Source organism: Pseudopodoces humilis, chromosome 23 (genome assembly GCF_049639895.1).
Source record: "Pseudopodoces humilis isolate 2021_Gansu_Grassland_sample_001 chromosome 23, ASM4963989v1, whole genome shotgun sequence".
Classification (NCBI taxonomy): Eukaryota; Metazoa; Chordata; class Aves; order Passeriformes; family Paridae; genus Pseudopodoces; species Pseudopodoces humilis.
Window position 1 is genome coordinate 4,715,169 of NC_142222.1, and position 19,481 is coordinate 4,734,649.

The 19,481-nt window shown below is 53.6% G+C and overlaps 1 protein-coding gene across 3 annotated transcripts in view; it reads left to right on the plus strand.

Annotated features, from left to right (window-relative positions):
• The window catches only part of SMG6 (SMG6 nonsense mediated mRNA decay factor), a 107,538-nt gene that overhangs the window by 51,976 nt on the left and 36,081 nt on the right, over positions 1-19,481 (plus strand). For all 3 annotated transcript variants that reach the window (XM_014254933.2, XM_014254935.2, XM_005525788.3), the window contains exons 11-13: positions 1,443-1,559; positions 2,078-2,249; positions 10,410-10,611. In XM_014254933.2, coding sequence (XP_014110408.1) covers positions 1,443-1,559; positions 2,078-2,249; positions 10,410-10,611 — 491 coding nt within the window. The remainder of the gene's footprint in view (positions 1-1,442; positions 1,560-2,077; positions 2,250-10,409; positions 10,612-19,481) is intronic.

Genomic DNA, 19,481 nt, shown 5'->3' on the forward strand with positions numbered 1-19,481 from the left:
AAAAGCTGACAGCCCCTGCAGTACAGCACTTCCTACCATTGCTCTGCAGCACCGGCTCAGCTCTGGCTCTGCGAGCAAAGCACCCTCATTCAGCCACCAAGTGCCTTTGGTGTCACCCTGGGTTACCCTCCACACTGGCTGCTGAACTCATTGATAGCAATAAGAAATGTGTCAATCCAGCCTTCAGATGTTCCTCCTTATTTTTCCTGCATTTTCTTGATGCAGTCTTGTCTTTTTTTGGATGTTTTTAACCTTCCACCCCACTCCTCTGAAATGATCTGTCTTTAAAACCCCAGCTTATTCTGTGCACCTCAGGTGTTTTGCTAGCCCCAGCTTAAACATGGTCTCGGTGTCTTGCTCTAATCCTCTTGCTGTTTGCTCAAAATCCCTGCTCTGCCACATCTGGGCAGTTCAGCTCCCAACACCTCCGTGCTGACGTGCAGCTGCTGCTGATGTCTCCAGCAGAGGTGCCTGGGAGCTGGGGGACTCTGGGGGCTCTCCCTCCCTATCTCAGCCCTGGGGCTTCACTCACCCATTCAGAGTCAGTACCTGTGAGTTTGTAAAAATCCTCTGCCTGGCTTGGGGCAGCTGCTCTCAGGGTGGAAGCTCTGATTCTGCAGTAAGCCAGCAAGGAGCATCCTGCACAGAGCAAACAGTGCTGATGGGTAGGAACCCCAGCCAGCCACTCCCCCACATCCTGAGAGGATGTGAGTGGGGAATAGAGTGAGTTGGGAGGGCAGATAGGCTGCTCTTAAGGCTTAAACCTCTTCTGGGAGCTCTGGGGCAGGCTGGCATGTCCCACAGCACTCCTGGCCTCCCCAGCCTAAGCCATGCCTGGCTCCAGGCAGTTCCCTCGAGCCAGCTCCCCGCTGCTCTCAGCAGCCTCAGAAGTGGTTTCTGGCTGGGTGTAGATGTGCCGGGGGGATTTGCTCTCTTTCCGAGCCGGCTTGTTTGGAAGAGCTGTGGTTGTGTGGCATCTCCTTAAATAACAGTTCCAATTAAGCTCTCTTGACAAGCTGTTGTGTGACTGCAAAACTAATGGGAGGAGCCCCTTCCTCAGCTGCTGAGGTTAAAACTCCAGCAGGGACAGAGATCAAACATGCAGCTAATTACCCTTTTAACACTTAAACATACCCTCTCCTCAGGGGAAGGCACCAGCCCCAAGCAGCAGCTTCTGTGCTGGGAGCCCTGAGTGCCAGCCTGGTCCTGGCTGGCTCAGCACACACCATGGGGTTGGGCATGGTGTGGGCAGGGTGGCTGCAGCCTCTTCCCATTCCAGAGCTGCTGCTCACCACCTTTTTCCTCCCTACATGGAACAATTATTTCTGGGGCAGGTGTAAATAAGGGAATTGCTCACCCCTGCCACTCGTGGGATGCAGAAAGGGAGGCTGTGAAGGTGAAACCGGATGGAACATCTGACCCAAACCCTCTCTGTCTCCTAGAGTGCATCTCTGAGGATTGCCGCTCCGTCATCCAGGAGCAGGCCACGGCCCTGGGGCTCTCCATGTTTGCACTCCTGGTGAGGAGGTGCACCAGCCTGCTGAGGGAATGTGTGCCAGGTAAGGGCTTTAGCAGCAGGATGCATGCAGGACCCCACGAGGCAGCCTGGTGGGGGTCAGGCCTTCATTCCCTGCTGGTTTTTACATCACTTCCCCTCTCCTGGGACCTTAGGATTCTCCCCCAGCATCCCAAGCTCTGCCCAGGTTATAGCTAGATCCGCTGCAGGAAAGCCCCTGATGCGTGCAGACAGAAGTGTTTGGAGGAAAGGGATAGACTGAGGCCGTGATTTCTGCCAGCAACTGGGAAAGTTCCCAAAACTGGGACCTGGGAATACTATCTCTGTGATTGGTGCAGTGGTACCCTGCTGCCCTCAATAAAAGGGATCACAAACACCCTGGCTTGCCTTCTGGGCCAGTCCCTGTAGGGAGAACAGATCTGTCTTTGTGCTTGCTGTGGGTTGTGGCTGTTCCCTTGTGTGTCCAAGGCTGGGATGTTGGGATCTGTGTCATACTTTCCCAGTCCCTGCCTGAGCCTGGCTGTGGTGAGCTGCCTCAGCTCTCACGTCTTGTATTTGCAGTTCAGCCACAAGAGATGGAGCCACAGGAGGATGAGGAGGACGACATCAAGGTCTCTGCCCTGCCCCAGGACCTGAAGGAGCTGCTCCCCAGTGTGAAGGTCTGGTCAGACTGGATGCTTGGCCACCCGGACACCTGGAATCCTCCTCCAACGTCTCTTGAGCTCCCCAAACAGTATGTGCACCCTCTGGTTTCTGCTCCCTCCCTGAGCTCCTCGTGCCACCCTTCCCCCCTTGCTCATGCTTTACTGCTGGCTGTGGCACTGTGACCTGAGCACCCAAGCAAGGCCCACTGCCCAGGGAAGGTTGGGAATTTGTCACCCTTGGTGACACAGTGACTTCTTCATTGATGTGTGAGTGGGGCTGGAGGGTGGCTGCCCTTTATTTCCATGTCTTAGGAGATGGCTTATGAGGGGGATTTTTATTTTCTGCTTAGGATGTACGTCTGGTTTTGTTGGGATACCCTTCCTTTAGGTGCTCTGCTGGCCCAGCCAGCTGGACAGGCAATGCCTTCCTCTGGAGCAGAGGGAACTCCATTTCCAGCATAGGTGTTTTGTTACCTTTTTTTTGACTGAGTCAGGCCAACCTTGGTTGGGCTGAGCTAGCCTGGAGCAGCTTGCCTGTTCCTGGAGCTCCAAAGGTCACCTCCCCTCTGCTTCAAAAACTGCTTCTCCCTACCCTGCAACGCACAAAAGGGTTAATTTTCTAAACTGGCTGATTTCAGCCCATTAGTCCATAATGCGAACTAGGCAATTTGCATATTTTTGGACAGAAAATGGAGCGAAGGGGCCAAGTATGGAGTATGCGAAACAGCGTCTGAGCATGCTCCATAGCTGCTTTCCCGCAGGATTTTCCATCTGCCTCCGGTACTCCGGATCCAGAGCCTGAAATCACGTCTTATTGTTAATCCAAAGGAGCCAGAACCCAGGGTGATGGGAAGGCGCATTAAGAGTAATCCAGCAAAGTGGCTTAACCATTAATGGGTCCCCGCTCCGTGCGTCAGGTCCAGTCCTGCTCTCCTGGTTTATTGCCTCTTGCTCCAGTTCTTTTTCATTTGGCTGAGGAAATGGAAATCTCACACAGGAAGTTCTGGGCCTCATTTTGTGGAGATGGAGTCTGTTTTCTGTTTGTCGGCTGCTCGGTGTGGGACCGCTGCCTGCTCATGTGAACTGCTGCCCATCTTTGGGCAGGAACTCAAACTGGGATCCGTCACGTGAGCCTGGCTGCACCAATCCCCCCTTCCCCTGCGCAGGGAGCCGCCGAGCCCTTGGCCACGGGCAGCCTCGAGATGGAATTTCTGATCGGGTTCACGCAGCCAGCGCTCGGCGCCTGCCCTGGGACGAGCTGCTCCCCCTCCTGTGGGGCGCAGGGCCGTGTCCCCCCGGGGTGACGGAGCAGGTGTGGGCTCCTGCCTGCCCCTTGGGGTGGGAGAAGGTGGTGGTGGTGGTGGCAACCCATCCCAGGGCTCGTGGGGGAGCAGTGGGCATAGACTGGGGGCTCGGCTCTATGAGATGCCGATGTGTTCAGTTGGAACAAGTGTCTCTGTCTTGCTTGGCCTCTCCATGTAGGGTAGCTGAGCAGCCCCTCTCGTCCCACTGTGCCCATCCTGCCCCATGTTGGCTCCCAGCTCCTCCACCCTGGTGCTCTTTTGCTCACATAGAGAATCTGCCTTAGCCACGCTGCTCTTCCAGCCCAGACCTTTTGTGTGGATGGGTGTTGGTGGTCCAGGACTCTGGGACAGCAGTGGCTGAGCTTCCACAGAGATGCAGGTAGTGATGAACAGCAGGGAACCAGCTCTGCTCTTGGGCATGACCTGGGACATTTGCCCTGGGGATAGGAAAAGAAAAGGAGAGTGCTGGGTTAGTGTTTCAGCTCTCTATTGACACAAGCCTGCTGGCTGCCCTGAGGCTCTTCAGGAACAGGTAGAGCCACCGAGTCCAGGGGTTTAGATAGGAACAGCTTCAAAGAAGTTCAGAAGTAAAACATGGGTCAGAGCAGCAGGCGTGGTGGAGTAAGCCAAGGTTTATGGGCAGGGTGAGCTCAGGAGCAGGGAGAGCACGTGAGGAGCAAGTGCAGATGCCAAGTTACAGAGCTGAGTGAGGGGCCTGTGCCGTGTCACACATGCTCCTGCTGCTGGGATGTGCTGTGAGATCCCACCACTGCCAGCAGAGAAGCTGGTTGGATACCCTTAAACCACTCTCCTTGCCTCTTGTGATGGCATGGGCACAGAAAAATGATGTAGACATCCCCTGGAGCCCAGCAGTGCCCTGCAGAGATGCCATGAACATGCTAAAGCTTCTGGAAAAAACAGGCCTCATACCCACCTGGAAGCCCACTCAGAGCCCAGAGCTCGCATCAAAGTGCAGCTCATCCCGGGCCAGAACGCTGGGCTGGGCTCGTGGCCAGCAGGGCATTGGCAGGACTCGGCTGGAGCTTCGGGCCAGCGCTGTGTGTCCCAAGGCCTGTCTTGCCATGTTTGCAGTCGTTCCCTCTTCATATGGGAGAGAGCTGGGGGACTTTGAGAACGTCTAAACTCAGCCCAGCTGTGGCAGTTGGTTTATTGCTTTCAGCTGGTACTTGAACCCGGGTCCTGGTCTTGGAGTCTTTCCCAGGTTTAATCCCCGGAGCTTTCTCTGCAGCTGTATGACACTGCGCTGACCCCGAATGAGGATAGGAAAATAGAAACGGTGCCAAGCCAGAGTCTCTTTTTCATTTGGAGTCTGGCTGTCTGCCCATGACCAGGGTTACATAATGGGAAACATAGCTGGGGCTCTGGAGAGCCCGCGTTTCACCACGCTGCCCAGACCTTCGCGTTCTGATGCTATATATCTTCCTAATTGTAGCTCGGATGCATTTATCACACTGCTGGATTTGAGTCCTTACAATAAAAAAAAAAAAAACAAAACCAACCCCACACCGAATTCCTCAGCTCGCTGCTTTCCCCCTTGGACAGAGGCAGAGGGAAAGGTGTGAGAGGTGAGCGCTGCCGAAAGCCAGCAGATGGATGTGAGCCATGCGGGAGTGGGCTCCATGGAGTGGGATGAGAGGTTCAGGAGGCTGTGTCTTCAGGGTCCTCTTTCTTGGTGGGAGCTTGGGAATGAACCCTGGTTGCTGGCAGGCATCCTCTCCCCACCTGGGGGCTCAGCAGTCTTGAATTCAACCCAAGCGAGAAGCTCCATCTTTCCCCAAATCCACAGTTCTTGGTCTGGTGCACTCCTCCAGCTCCTGGCCACACTGCATGGTCATCACAGCTCAGGGGACGCCCTGGAACAGCTTTTCAGTTGTTGGACTTCCTAACTACCTCTCTGTGTGTATTTGAGAGGTGAAAGGTGTCCTTCCTATTTTGGAAGAGGTGCTCAGTGAGCTTTCCATGACTATTTCCTCATGTCTTTCCAGAATAGGAGCTAAACTTAACCTTGGACATCTCTGCTTCAGTGCCTTGGGAATTGTGTGTCTGAACCAGGTGTTGCCAGGTCTTCTAGCAGCAAGCAGCTGTCACTTTTGTATCTTAAAATTAATCTCTGTCTTCATGTTTCATGGCAGACCTTGTGTCGAGTTCTCTGCAGGTGGTTCTTTAAGGCAATTGGAGAAGCATCTTTCAGACCAAATGTCCCCAGCAGTGAACTGCAGAGATTGGGGTGTAGAAGCAGGGATTCTGGGGAAAAGGGAGCAGGATAGATCTCCTAAGGCAAAAACGTTGGCAGCAGATGGGTCAAAAGGTGCATGTCCAAGGAGGCTGCTGTATAAGTGACTCCATCCCTTTTTGGGACATGTGGCTGGGAAGAAGGTGAAGAGGGCTGCACAGAGCTGCTCCTTGCCACAATTAATCCATTGCTAAATGAAGCACAAGGACTGATGGGGAAGCCACTGGCTAGACAGACGCTGCTGCAGAGCTGACCCTGGTGAATCCATGCTCCTTCCACGTGGGGCCAAGGGCCTCTCAGTTTGTGGAGACTGTCTGCAAGCATTTAAAAATGGTTAATTTAAACCAAGTCTTAAATTAAATCCAAAAGCTGTGAGCACATTCTAGAGCTTACCTTCCCAGAGAGATGTGCCAGATTGCTCTCATCACATTGCTCTTGCAGAGAAGTGTCACTGAGATGGCAGCTCCCACTGGGAGGGATGGACAGAGTCTTGCACAGGGGTGCCAAGGTATTGCTGGAGTTTGCTGGAGACTAAATGGAAAATCCCTTTTGCAGATCCCATCCTCAGTAATGCTGGCCACCAGAGTTTCCCTATCGAGACATCAAAGCCAGGGTTCAGAGGTGTCTCAGTAGTGTAAACCTGGCTGAGATTGGAGATAAAGTCGACCAAAGGAGAAGCCAAAAGTCTCTGTGGAGAAGGGGGCTGTGGCAAAGCAGAGGCTGGCTGGGAGGAGACTGCACCTCTCCTGGGTAAAGAGCGTCCCTCCAGCTCCAAAGGTGGGTTCCTGGGAGAGGAATGGGTTTATGGATGCCTGGCTGGCCAGAGGGACCATGTGCAGGGCAGAGTGGGGGAAATCACTGATGCAGAGGGGTTGTGACCTCCTCATCCTGCTGCGTCTGAGCCCAGACCAAGGTTGGTCTGGCCTTTCAGGAAGAGCTCCCATGGCCAACCCTTTTTACTCCTTGCAAAGGAGCCTCTTTTAGTTGAGCTTCCCATGGTGCAAGAGAGAGGAAGGGCATGAGGAGGATGCAGAGCACCTCATCCTGTGGGCACCGGGAGCCGGCGGTGCCGGTGGCTGGCCCCGAGGTGTTTGCCATCTGCCCGGCAGCGCGGCTCGGCAGCGCCTGGGAACACAATGCAGGGCTTCTTCTGCTCCGTGCTTTCCGGGTTTGTGCTGCAGCTGTGCAGTTTGGATGTTAGTGTTTAAACAAGCTGGTATTACACAGGAAATGGCCACCTCCACAGGCCCCCGCAGGCTTGTAACATGGGGTCATTGTGCTTGATATTAATCACCAGGCAGCCCGCGCCCCCGGTGAGGATGGCGGCTCACGCCAGAGCCCCGCACGGGGATTCAGCGAGCATCAGCCTCGCCCTGGCATCCTCTGCCCTCCCCACACTTTGCCGTGTGCCTTTTGCCTTGTGGTGATGCCCATCCAGGCATGATCTCTGCCAGGAGCCCTCCCCAGCCTCGCCGGGGCAGCGCTTGGCCCCAGGGCTGCGGTCCAGCTCGCTGCGCACTTGCGCGGCTCTCGCCGCTGCCTGGCCGGGCCGTGTCCGTCGGCGTTGCAGCTGGGCTGCGCTCACACTGACAGCTACATTAAACCTGGAATCTTGAGGCAATAAAAAAGAAATTAACTCTTATTTTTTTTTCCTGTCCTAGTGGAATAAGCAAATGTAAATGTGTCTGTGGGGAAGTGAATGAACCCCCGTTCCGAGGAAAGACCTCGCGCTCACCCCCTTCTCGCTTCCTCGGTTAAAAGCTCTGGGAGTCTCGTCCCTGTACCTGGGAGCTGCGTGCCTGGGCTCAGTGTCAGTAATTCGGGGCCTCCCTCCACAGAGGGACGTTGAAGCCATGGCACAGTGTGTGCACAGAGCTTCCAGGCACCTGGAGCTGCCTGGGCTCTGCGCAGAGGCTCCGGCACTGCGGGGTGACACAAGCCAGAAATGCCTGGGAGTGGCCGTGAGGTGGTCCTGGGCAAGGGCACTGGGGAGAAGGAGGCTGACAGGGCTCACAGGTGTTTTGTGACCTTCCAGAGCAAGTGCATGTCCCAGCAGGAGGTTCCCAGGTGTCAGTGTGAGCTGTTTGTCCGCGCTGGCGTTGCCAGCAGCAGCAGCTGGTGAATGATGTTGGTGGTGGCAGTGATGGGAGATGCGCTGCAGAGGAGGAGCTGCACCTGAGGGGGTGGCAGAAAATGGTCAGAGCTGATCTCTGCAGTGCTGCCTCTGCCATCACAGGAGAAAACCAGGGAAAAATGCCAACACTACTTCTTTCTTGGCTTTCCAAGGCTCTGCAGGGTGCTGCTGGGGTAGCAGTGCAATGAGAGCTGGCTACCCAGGGAGCCAGCACAGTCTGAGGTTTGACTGAAGTGAGCCCAGGGTGGGAATCTGTCACATCCAGGGCAAATGGGAGATGTGGCAAGGCACTGTCAGGCTGTAGGTGAGGGATGAGGTGACAGGGGCTGCTCTCACACTCAGGAATGGTGAGGGGTGCCCTGCCTGGCATTGCTGCCGGAGGGGAGAGGAAAGGGAACTGCTGGGCTGGGTGCCTGCAAGAGCATTAGCAGTGCCAGCTCAGTGACTGTTCCTGTGGCATTTTTCTGCCTTTTAATGCCAAGCCCTGTGGAGGGAGGTGCTCCCTGTACTTTATCTGTGCTGATACCTCTGCCACCATCACCTTGGCCCTGCTGTGAATCCCAGTCCAGCCCAGCATCCTGCCGCTGCCCTCTGCCTCCCTCTCACCTTCACTGTCATCAGCATCCCCTGCCTGCAGCTCTGGTTATTAGGAATGTGGGTGAGCTCTCTGCAATGTTTCTTTCCCCTCTCCTCCACCACGGCCCCATGCACCTGGCTGTCCCAGACCCCTGAAAATATCCCCAACACCCCAGTGCTCTCATTCCCTGGCAGTTTGGGGCACTTTTCCCGTTCCCTTCCCTGCTGATGCCTCTGCACCTCGTTCATCCCAGCGAGCCCTCGTGGCCATGGGGCCCCAGCAGTGCTATGTGACCAGCCTCAGGCAGCTGAGCCCAGTTGCCAGCAGGGCACTGGGGGAGGCTGAGCCTCCCAAGCCCTGTGCATCTCCCATGGGCAGAGCTCGCCTTGGAGGTGGCCCAGAGCAGCCCTATCACATCCGGTGCTTGTCTCTGCAGCCTGGGCCGGAGGATAAACTATCAGGGCTGTGGGGCAGTGGATCATTCCTCTTATTATTTTCTTCTTTTGCAGATAGGGGTCGTGGAAAGTTCAGTTCCTTTTAACCCTCGCAGCTCTGTTTATTTTCCAGCTGGTAGCACAAACGCAGCGTTTCCCATTACATCACAAAGGGCCTCGGACAGATCCCTCCGAAAAACGTGTTGCAACTGTTTATTTTTTTCCATATTTAAACATTTCTGACAGCCAGACCTGGCTGAGCCAAGCGATGGAGCTTTGTGAATGAACCCAGCTCCTGGTGTCTGTGACCAGAGGGTTTTGAAGGACCTCTTCTCCTTTTCTCCCCTGTAGGATGTGGGCTAGGGCTGGCTCAGGGACGTGGGTGACTCTGCGTTACATGTGTGCTGATTATGTGCTGGGCTTTGATTAATGGCTCCTCATTCTGCCTGGCTCCCAGGACGCTCTTGAAAACAAGATGTTTCATTTCAGTGTGCTTTCCTGGTACATTGATTCCCGTAAATAACCGAGTGCAGACTCTGTCCACCTGGAGCAGTTCAAAGAGCAGGGGGCCTCCCTCCAGCCCTGGGCTGCACCGGTCACTGCTGCACCCCTGGTGATGCTGGATTCCCTGTGCTTTTCTCCAGAGGTGTGGGCTGGAGGAACAGCCTACCAGAAGCACATCAGCCCCAGTTTCCCCTATTTCCTACTTAAATCCCAGTTTACATCCTAAAAAAAACCCAGTTGGAGTGTTTGTAGAAACAGGAGGGAGAAGTGCGGTGTGAGGCAGCCTGGTCAGCTGTAGTACCCCCATACTTGTTGCTTGTTTCCCTGCTTTCTCCACACTGGCTCTCCCTGGGGTGCTGGGCCCTCCCTGGGTTGTGCTCACCCATGGGGATGTGTGATGGGAATGCGTGGAAAGCGGTCCAGGGCTCCTGTGTTTACACGCTGGACACCACTGCCACAATGGGAACGTGAGACATGGCAGAGGCAGCTTTGCAGGTCACTCGTGAGAGGTGAAACCCATGGACAGAAGCAAAGCATGGCTTTAACCCCTGATGGCTGGGGTTTAACTGTGAAAATCTCTGTGCTGCAGAGTGTGGCTGCAGCATGTGGTCACAGCAGGTAAGAGCTGCATGAAGGAGAGGATGCTCCGGGCTGGGCTGGAGCCCTCCAAGAGCCCCTTCAGCTGCGACAGCTTCTCTCTGTCCTTCAGAACTGAGTAACAAACATCCATGGAGGGAGCCGAGCTCCGGCCGGCTCCGCACGGGGCTGGGGGAGCGGGCAGAGGTGGGCAGAGCAGCAGGAAGGGCGACATCCCGGCAGCTGTCCCCATCCGTGGGGACGGTGTCCGGGGTCAGCGCTGGCGGGCGAGGGTCACGGTCCCTGCCGGGGTCGGTGCCAGCGCAGCTGCGCCGGGGCTGTCCCGCGGGGCAGGGCAGCAGCGGTGCCTGCCTCGCCTCACCTCTCTGGTATTCGCTGCAGCATTGCAGGCAACTCCCAACGCATTCCAGCCCTGAATTGCTCACGTCTCTCCTCGTTCTCCCAGGGTCTCAGTAGATGTGTGGGCGACGCTGGCTGACTTCTGTAACATACTGACCACAGTGAATCAGTCGGAGGTGCCCTTGTACAAGGACCCAGATGACGACCTTGCCCTGCTTAGCCTGGAAGAGGATCGGCTGCTCTCGGGCTTCGTTCCCCTGCTGGTCGCCCCCCAGGAGCCCTGCTACGTGGAGAGGACCTCGGACAAGGTCAGCAGTAGGCCAAACATCCCCCCTCGATTCCTTCAGACTTTTATTCTTGGGAAGTTTTCTGTGCAAACGGAACACGATTAAGTCATTGAGAAGGGTGTTAAGGGAAAATATCGACCTTTCAGCCGCTGACATCCAGCTCTGTGTCATGAAAACCCCTCTCGACTTCCTCTGGTGTGTGTGTGCTCGCTGGCATGTTGTATATACGATCATTTCCTCACTTGTTTAAATAGTGCAGCTTGTGTTGGCAGAGCTCTCGGTGCACTCCAAATGGTTTGCATCATGCTTAAAGCACCCTCCCCCTCCCCCCAGCCACAAAACTCTGCCTTAGGAAGGCAGCCAGGACTTTTTTCCTTCTCTAAAGAGGAGAGTGATAAATAGGTGACTAGAGAGAAGCAGACACCATGTGTTAACGTACAAAAGGCTTTTAGGAATATGAAGCATTCCCCACTGCCCGCTCTCTATTTTCCTTTCTTTGCTCTAGGAGCCCATTCTAGGCTGAACTTTCCTTTGGCTGTTTGTTTTTAGAATAATGAAATCAGTTCCCTTGTTGATGTGGGGTTTTGGGTCTGCTCTCTGCCACCACCTGGCCAGAAGGGATCTGGGGGCTTCACTTGGAGAACGTGTCTGAACCTGGTGGGGGATGGAGGAGGCACAATGGCATTTGTTTTGCACGCCCTTGGAGGCACGGCAGGATGAGAGTGGCTCTTAACAGTTTCCTGCTCGGAGGTAGAAGTGCAGCTCCAAAAACGTGGCTCATCTGGGAAGCTGCAGTGTCCCCTCCCTGAGGGGTTGATGCTCCAGGAGGAGAAGTGGGGATGCAGAGCAGGTTTCTGTGGCGAGCCTGCGTGTGACATTGGCAAAGTGCCTTTCCCTGTGCCACTTCTTCTTCATGACATTGTCCTGAAATGACAGTGAGAAATTCAGGACCTTTCTCATAGAGGGACCCAAAGGTACAAATTTCTGTTTCACTTCTCTGTCTGCCCCAATCTGTGCTCACAGCACTGCCTGCGGCACGGGAGCACAAGCTCCCACTAAAACCAGGAGCCCTCTCAGTTTGGGGAAGCAGCTTAGTCCAGGAAGTGTCTGTGGAAGCATGAATTCTCAAGGCTCTATTTGACAGGGTTAAAATAAGAAACATGCAGTTGCCATTGCTGCCCTAAGGTTAGCCCAGCATGTGTGGTGGCCTCACGGGGGTTCTGCTGAGGACAATCCAAGTGTCCCTATGCAGAGATCCTTTCCCCAGCAGCCACAAACCAGAGCCCCCAGCAGGCAGGTGAGGTGGCTGAGCAACTCTGGTGCCCTGTAACACGTGGGAGGGGGTCGGTATTCCCTGAACTCTGCCTCCTCTAACCACACACCAGTTTATTTGGAGTGCCACCTACCTGCCCTGCCAGGCACTTGCACTCATCTTTGTGTCTGTCCTGTAGCTACACCTGAGCTACTGAGCTGACTTCTCCCTGTCCCAGCTCCCTTGGGTTCTGGTGCTTGGTAAAGAACCTGCACAGCTCCACAGTTGGTGCCCTCACAGCTCAGCACCAGCCGCACAGGAATTCAGGAATATCAGGCATGATGTTATCTCAGTTCTGCTGAAAAAGAAGGAGGATTTTTCCCCAGAGGGAAACAAGCCAGGTCTGGCTGTGCCTTTACCCTTTTATTTCTTTCTGACCAGTGTTTTTATTAATGGCCAGACAGGTGAAACAGCAAGTGTGTGTGTTCACCGTGCAGGATGAAGGGAAGGATAGTGAGTTAGAAAAGAGAGTTCAACAACCTGATTTCCAAGAAGGGCCTGGGTGTACTGGGGCTTTTTAGTCTATAGGAAATTCAAGGAAACAGCAGAGAGGAGAACAAGCTGTCCTCCAGCTCCATGCTGAAAGCACAGGAAGGAACGGGCAGAAATTGTAGCAAAATAGATTAAGACGAAACTTTAGGAAATGTTTCATACCTTTGGGTAGTTCAGCACTTGAGAGCAGCCTCCTTAGTGAGTCTGCAGGAACTCTTCAGTCTTGGAGATTTTAAAAGCAGGCTGAGGGACTCTCTCAGGTACAACTTGGGTTGAGGTCAACACCTTGGAATAGAAGGCAAAGTGACATCTTTGGATGAGCTTACCCCTTTTTTTGCAATTTGGAAACACTCTAGAAAGAGACTGGAGTGGCAGTTGTGTCAATACAGTCAAGTGACTACCCTGTTCCACAAATGTCATCCCTCTGCAGCATTAATGAAGGAGTTATTGGACTCTGCAGGAGTGGGGTGTTGCAGAAGGCACTGCAGAGCCAGCCAGGACTGAGAGGCACAAACCCACATGGCAGTGACTGTGAGCAAGATACAAAAAGGCACTTTCTAGCAAAGAATCCCCCAACCCAACTTAAACTTGTGTGCCATCTCCACTCCACCATCTGCTCCTTGCCCTCCCTGAAGTGTGCAGAGCCCAGGTGAATCCAACACCTCGGCAGTTCATCAGCTCAAGGCCAGCTTGGGCAGGGCTGGGAGCAGCCTGCTCTAGTAGAAGGTGTCCCTGTCCGTGGCTGGGGGTTGGAACTGGATGGTCTTCAAGATCCATTCCAGCCCAAACTATCCTGGGACTATGGGATGCATCTCTGGGCTGTTTGCAGTGGAAGGGTGCATGTCTGTGCTGAGCATGGTGGCATTTTGGGATCTGTGTCCCTGAGCCTCCAGCAGGCGATGGCAGCGGAGCAACTCTCTCTGGCACTGATTTTTTTTTTTTCCCATACTGATTTTTCATTGCTTTTTAGCAGGAGTTATTTTTTGCACCAAATTTCTTTCTGTTGTGTTCTCAGTCTTGGCCCAGTTTTCAGCCCAAATTCTTTGCTGGAGAGGGAATGAGAATGTACTGCTCTTTATATGGCACATTGTGAATGTCTTGCGGGTTCTGGTGTGCCAGAGTGACTTTGGGTCCCTTTTCTACCACTTGCAGGACTAGGAAGAAGCAGTTGGCTTTTACCACAAGGATATCTCACCTTGCTTGCTGATGCTCCAAATCCTTACCCCATTCTTTTACCCTCTAGCTTCTAAATTAATTTGTAACATTTCAGAGGAAAAGAACCTGTTGAAAGGCAGAACTGGAGGGAATTTGGCTTAAAATGGTGTTGGGTTCTTTGCTCTACCAAGAGGGTGGTTGTTTTGTAAGCTGTATAGGACAAACACTGTGCTTCCCACTCCTTTTTGTTCTCCACGTCCCATTTAGCAGATGGAGTGCAGAATTCAGCCAGAGTTTCTCAGTAAGTTTTTGAGCATTTGGCCTGGCTCTTATTTTGAGTGAAAACGTTCTGACTCCGTTCGCTGCCACGAAGCCGCGCGTTCGAATTCCTGCTGGAGCCAGTGGGACACTTAGAGCTTCCCATCGTCTCTTGCACTGTCATTGGAGCTGTAACCAACAAAAGCTGGCTCTGGGGTGAGCAGAACTCGGTGTTGTTTACCTGGGTGTGTGTGTGTTGGGCACATCTCCACTGCAGCTTGTGTGATGGAACACCACTGACCGTACCAGTCAGCAGCAAAGTATGCAGCCTGGTGCCTGAGCTGTCAGCTGTGTCTGCAGCCTGTGCAGCCCAAGGAGACACTGCCAGGACCTCCCTCACCCAGCCTTGGACCCGAGACAAGAGCAGGGAGCAGCAACCTGGCTGAATTAAGGTCGGGAAGGGGGAAGGTGGCAACTGTGGAGTCACGGTGCTGGTAATGGAAAACACTTGGGTCATGTTGAGGTTAAAGAGAGTCCTGGTGATGGTGCGTGGGTGCAGCCCTGGGAACCTGGGGCACGTCCTGGATTCCTCAGCTCTCGCTGGATGGTGTTGTCTCGGGAGCATCCTGCTCTGCAGTGACCCCATGGAGCTCGTGGCAAAGCTGGAAGAGGGCTGCAGATATCCCTGATGTGGAGCAGAGCAGGGAGGTTCTCCTCTCTGCATGGATCGCCCACTTCCCTGCAAGCTCTTCAGGTGTGCATCCCCCAGGCCTGTGCCTGCAGCACACCCTGTGCCACATGCCCCAGCCATGGGCAGATGTGGAGGAGAAAGTGTTAATGTCCCTTCCCACAATAAACCTCTCTGCATGGGGGGTCCTGAAACCTGAGCCTGTCTCTCCTCCCCCAGCCCTGACACACGTTAATAAAAGGTTTTTAAACGCCAATAAAAAGGCAGCAGCCCCAGCTCACCAGGTCCGGGGCCCAGGGTCCTTGGGAAGGCACTTCACAAATGTGTTTTTTGCATTTTCAGGCTTTTGGCTGGTGAATAAGATTGAGGAGAAATACTCCTTCCCCTGATAACAATACAGTGAGACGCAGGATCAGCAGTGTGTGGATTAAAACCAGACGGTGCATGATTAATACATGTGCTTATAGGGCCAGTCACCGTGGTTCCCTCCTCTCAAACAGAAAGGCACTTTTCTCCCTTTCCCTCATGTGCATGCTCATGTGTGGAGTGGACTGTCTCAGATACTCACCACTCAACTGGTCTCAACCCTGTCTCACCTCACCAGGCAAATGAAAGCCCTAAAACGCGAGGCTCTGAAAATTAATTAGCAATATTTTACTGCCAGACCTACCAGCTGGGTATTGAGTGTCTCCTCCAGCTCCAGGGTGGCCAGTGAGCTTCCCACACTTGGTGCTGTTCCTTGTTTCACTCACCTGTCAGTGCAGATAGCCTAAATCCCAAGCTTTATTCTCCTTAGAAATCCCAAATCTCCTTCCTCTGCACTGTCCAGCCCAGGTGGATAGTTCAAGTGTGACCCTCTCTCTAGTTGCCCCAACACAGATTGGCAGTAGCCTTTGGATTAGCTGTTCAGGAGCTAATTATTATTGAGACTTGGGCTAAAATTAGTCCTGTCTTGTTATTCACTTCACTTATTTACGGTATTTCAGTCTTCCTAAGACTCTCAGAGATCTCTTGGCAGAGTGTAGTCATGTCTGATGCTTCTTGGAAAGGGAGCCCCAGGTTTAAAAGCCCAGGAGGAGTAGCTGTTGGAGTGACTGGGCTGTCATGCCTCTCAACACCAGGCTTTTTGTCCTTTCTGAGACCTAATGACTGCTGGAATGCCAGGGATTAAATCCATCTTGGATCTAGTGGCCACACTACAGTGATTTTGGGAGGACTTTTTGCAAGGCATCAGAGAAAAGGTAGCAAGACCAAGTCTCTGAGAGCACAAACTCTTTGTAAGCAGAGAGAAAACCCCAGTGAGCAAATGTAACTGTTTTCTCAGCATCCTTTCCATATTCCCATTCCATAGCCTTGGAGCATCTCCCTCCAGCTGGCAGGCAAATGCTCTCAGCCCATGAGAGAGAGAGAGAGAGAGAAAGAGCTTCCAGCTTGGAGTTTGCTCCAGAGAGGAAAAGGGAAACTGTGAGCAGGGATCGGAGCCCCAAGTAGGAGAGTCCAGTGAGGAGTCATCCTTGAAAAACTCCTTCCATTCCTGCCTGCCTCGGTTTCCAAACAAGCCGTGAAAGATCCCTGCCACAGGCAGCCCTGCTCGGAGCGGGGACTTGGCAGGAGCTGGCAGCCCCGAGGCGGCAGAGTAAGAGATGTTTACATTTTCTGACCAGTATCTGAACTCCATCCCAGCCTCGACCTTCCCTTTCATGTGGTGCCTTTGGATTGTAAAAGGCAATTAAACTAAATTATGGGCCATGTTGGAAGATGATGTCATGGGGTGATGGAGGAGAGGCGGGATTTTATGCCACCGTGAAGGTGGCGTGGGGAACATCACCTGCTTTGAGCTCCTCAGCTGTCCTTGGCATCACCTTGAACCACGAGTGCCAGGGGCTGCGTGGGCACTGTGAGAGCCTCTCTCTGCCTTTGCCAGGTGCCTTGAGCACAGTGGGAAGTGCCAGGCTCAGTCCATGTGCCCAGCTCTGGGTGGCAGAGGAGGCAATGCTGGTGTCTGCCGTGCTGTTTTAAATGCAGCATTGTAGCAGTGGGCACAAGTCCTGTCCAGTGACTGCTGAAACATCTCCTAAGGTTGTGCAGGGCATCTTCCAGAGAGGAATCCTGTTCAGTTATCATTTGGCCTCAGTTTTTACTCACTTTTTAAGCTAAGAGAGTTCTGAGGATATTCTTAAAATTGAGTTTCTGCAGCTGAAGGTAAAGGAAACCAATGGCAAACAAGCACTAGCACGACACAAGGACGCTGAATCCAGCACTGGAGAAATCTGCAATGTGGAATAATAGTTCAGCCTCTTGAAGGGGGGGTGGGTTAAAAAGAGAAAAAAAAAAAAAAAATACAAACTGCAATAAATCTAGTGAGTGGAATCTGCGGGAAATGATCCCATCTGGAAAACTCCAGTGCTGGTGCTGCTGAAGGCTTAAGGAGCGATGCAGATCGCAAAAAGCAAAGCCTGCAGTCTGAGGATGACAGGCTGCTTAATTGATGTCCATTGCAACTGGTACTCTGCCAGTTTATGTTGGCCAGCTGCCAGCGTGCTGTAATTTTGGGGCCAGGTGTGAAGTGTTTCTGTTCCATCTTGTTCCCAAGCACCTACAGAAGCCTCACACATCTCACTCGAGGCTGCAGCCCTGTAGGAAACAGCTGTACAGGTATAGGTGAAAGGAAATGTCACAGCTGGGCTGGGAGCCCTCCCCTGTGCCTTGCCCAGGGCTGTGTTTGGGGCACCACCCCCTCCCCTCCGCCCCCACACTGGTTTTGGGGAGGTGGTCACTGTCACAGGCACACCTGCCTGTCTGTCAGCAAGGTGCTTTGAACCTCAGGGAGCTTCTGGGAAGAATGTACAGGTCAGAAACCCCCTCTTCAAAGAGGAGCCCACGGTGGTGTGCGTCAGTTCTGGGAATGGGGAATCCAGCCCGGGAGAACCCCGGATGCTGGCAAGCTGGGGAAGCTGTAGCCATCTCCACTGGTTTTCTCATGAAACCACAAGAAAATTTCCAACAGCAGGTCTTGTAGAAAGCACAAACCCTTGATTCTGGAAGGCTGAGAACCCTTCACAATCCTCAGCAAATTGTCACCAGACCCCGTTTCAGTTGCTATTAAAAACATGCATTATTTCCTGGCTAAATTTCCTTTGTCTCAGTTTCCAATAATTGAATTTTGCCGTAGGTTTGGAAGTTGTGAGTTGCTGCTCTGATATGTAAATGTGTCCCAAGTCCCCCCAGTTCCCATCCTGTCTTTTATAAGCTGAATAGATGGAGTGAGAGGCAGGACAGTGCTGGGTGTGGTTTGGATCCCCCGAGCTGCTCTCCTGGTGTGTTTGAGCTGGGGCTGTCCACGCTCCACCTGCTGCTCCTCAGGAGGAGGTGACACTGTGCTGTCCCTCTCTCCTCTGTACCCATGGACACTCCCGCTGTCCTGCAGCCTCTGCTCCTTCCTGCAGGCACAGCTGGGCATTAACTGTGTTAAATAGCACGGGGTTTGTTGCTAAGTAAGTGACTGAGCAGTTGCAAGTTTCTGCCTGTTACTGAGCTGCTCTCTTGAAAGCCGGGGAGGGTTTGAGCCGGTGTCTAATCTGTTGGCTTTATCAGGAGAGTTTTGCTTTGTCCAGGTCACTGAACCTATTGTTAAGCAGCATAAGCCCAAGCAAGCTTCCCTGCGGCCCCGCCAGCACTGCCCTCCTGTTTACACTGACATTTTAAGACCTCTGCTGACCAGATTTTAATCCAGGCAGTATCCTGTGCACTGCAGTCTCTGGGGCATAGGAGCTTTTCACGTCCTCTCGCCCCGGCTGTGCCGAGTGCTCGGGGCTGCTGACGCACGGCCGTGGCATCGGGCTGCGAAACAGCGCTGGAGGCAGCAGGAGTTCAAAGCCCTGCAGCCCCTTTGCCACAGGCAAGCGTGAACAGGTCCTCCTGTAGCCCTGGGCAGGCAGGGTGGTGAGGAGGAGCAGATCTGCCCCCCTGTGCAGATCTGGGGTCCTGCTGCTTTGGCCGGTCCCGGGGGTGAGGGCTGCGTGTGGGAGCTGCAGTCACACAGCGAGGTGAGGAACCACCTGCCAACGTCTTAAGATCCAATTCCACGTGTTCCCTTCAGCCCTCCTGTCAGTGAGAGCCAGAGTGGCTCTGTGGTCTGGGCACAGCTTGCAGGGAAGTAGAAGATGCTGCCTTCCAGGCAGCCCCATCTCCTGCGGGGAGAGGCAGGGAGGGGAGAACCAGCAGCTGGTGGAAACAACTTTCCCTGTCCCTGAAATGCCTCTTTCCTGGCATGGGGAGGGAAGGAGCACTACCACAGTGCGTGGGGAGTTTTCTCAAGTGTCTTGTGATGTTTCCATGCCTTCCTCCCCAGCTTTGGATGCACCTCTGCCTCTCCTCCAGGCTCATCTTGGACGGGGTGCTTCAACCACAGTGTGAGCTCCAAGTGAATCAGGGTGTGAGCTGTGCACGTGCCCCAGCACGTGTCGGGTCTTCAGCCAGCCCTGTACAGCTTGGCTCTGCTGTCAGCTGAAGGCTCTTTTAAAGTGTTTTCTGGAAGTGAGATGGGGTCATCAGCTTGAGGCAGAGACTGACAGGATAAATCAGCCTTGTCCCATGCCTGGGGCTGGATCTTTCCAAGTGGATCAGATGATGCTCGCTGTCCAACGTCCTCGCTTGTGTCGTGCTCAGGTTTGTGTAATGAGATGGGAAACTCACTTGTGTTTAGTCCTTTTGTCCTAAAACCTGCTTCCAGGGGTTCAGCACAGATTCTTGGTAAACGGGAAACGTCCTATTCAAGAAACTTGCTGACTGTGTGTTCCTGGAGTTGGGAATAGTGGAGTGACCTAGGAAAAGAGAGTCAGACCACGTGCAACACCTCCTTGGAGCACCCTTCACTTCCTTGGGATTTTGCAGTGGGAAATGGCCTTGTTCCTGCTGCTTCAGCACCCAAATAGCACAAAATCTGCCACCTCTTGGCAGGACATCAGGCTCAGAGAGCGCACAGCT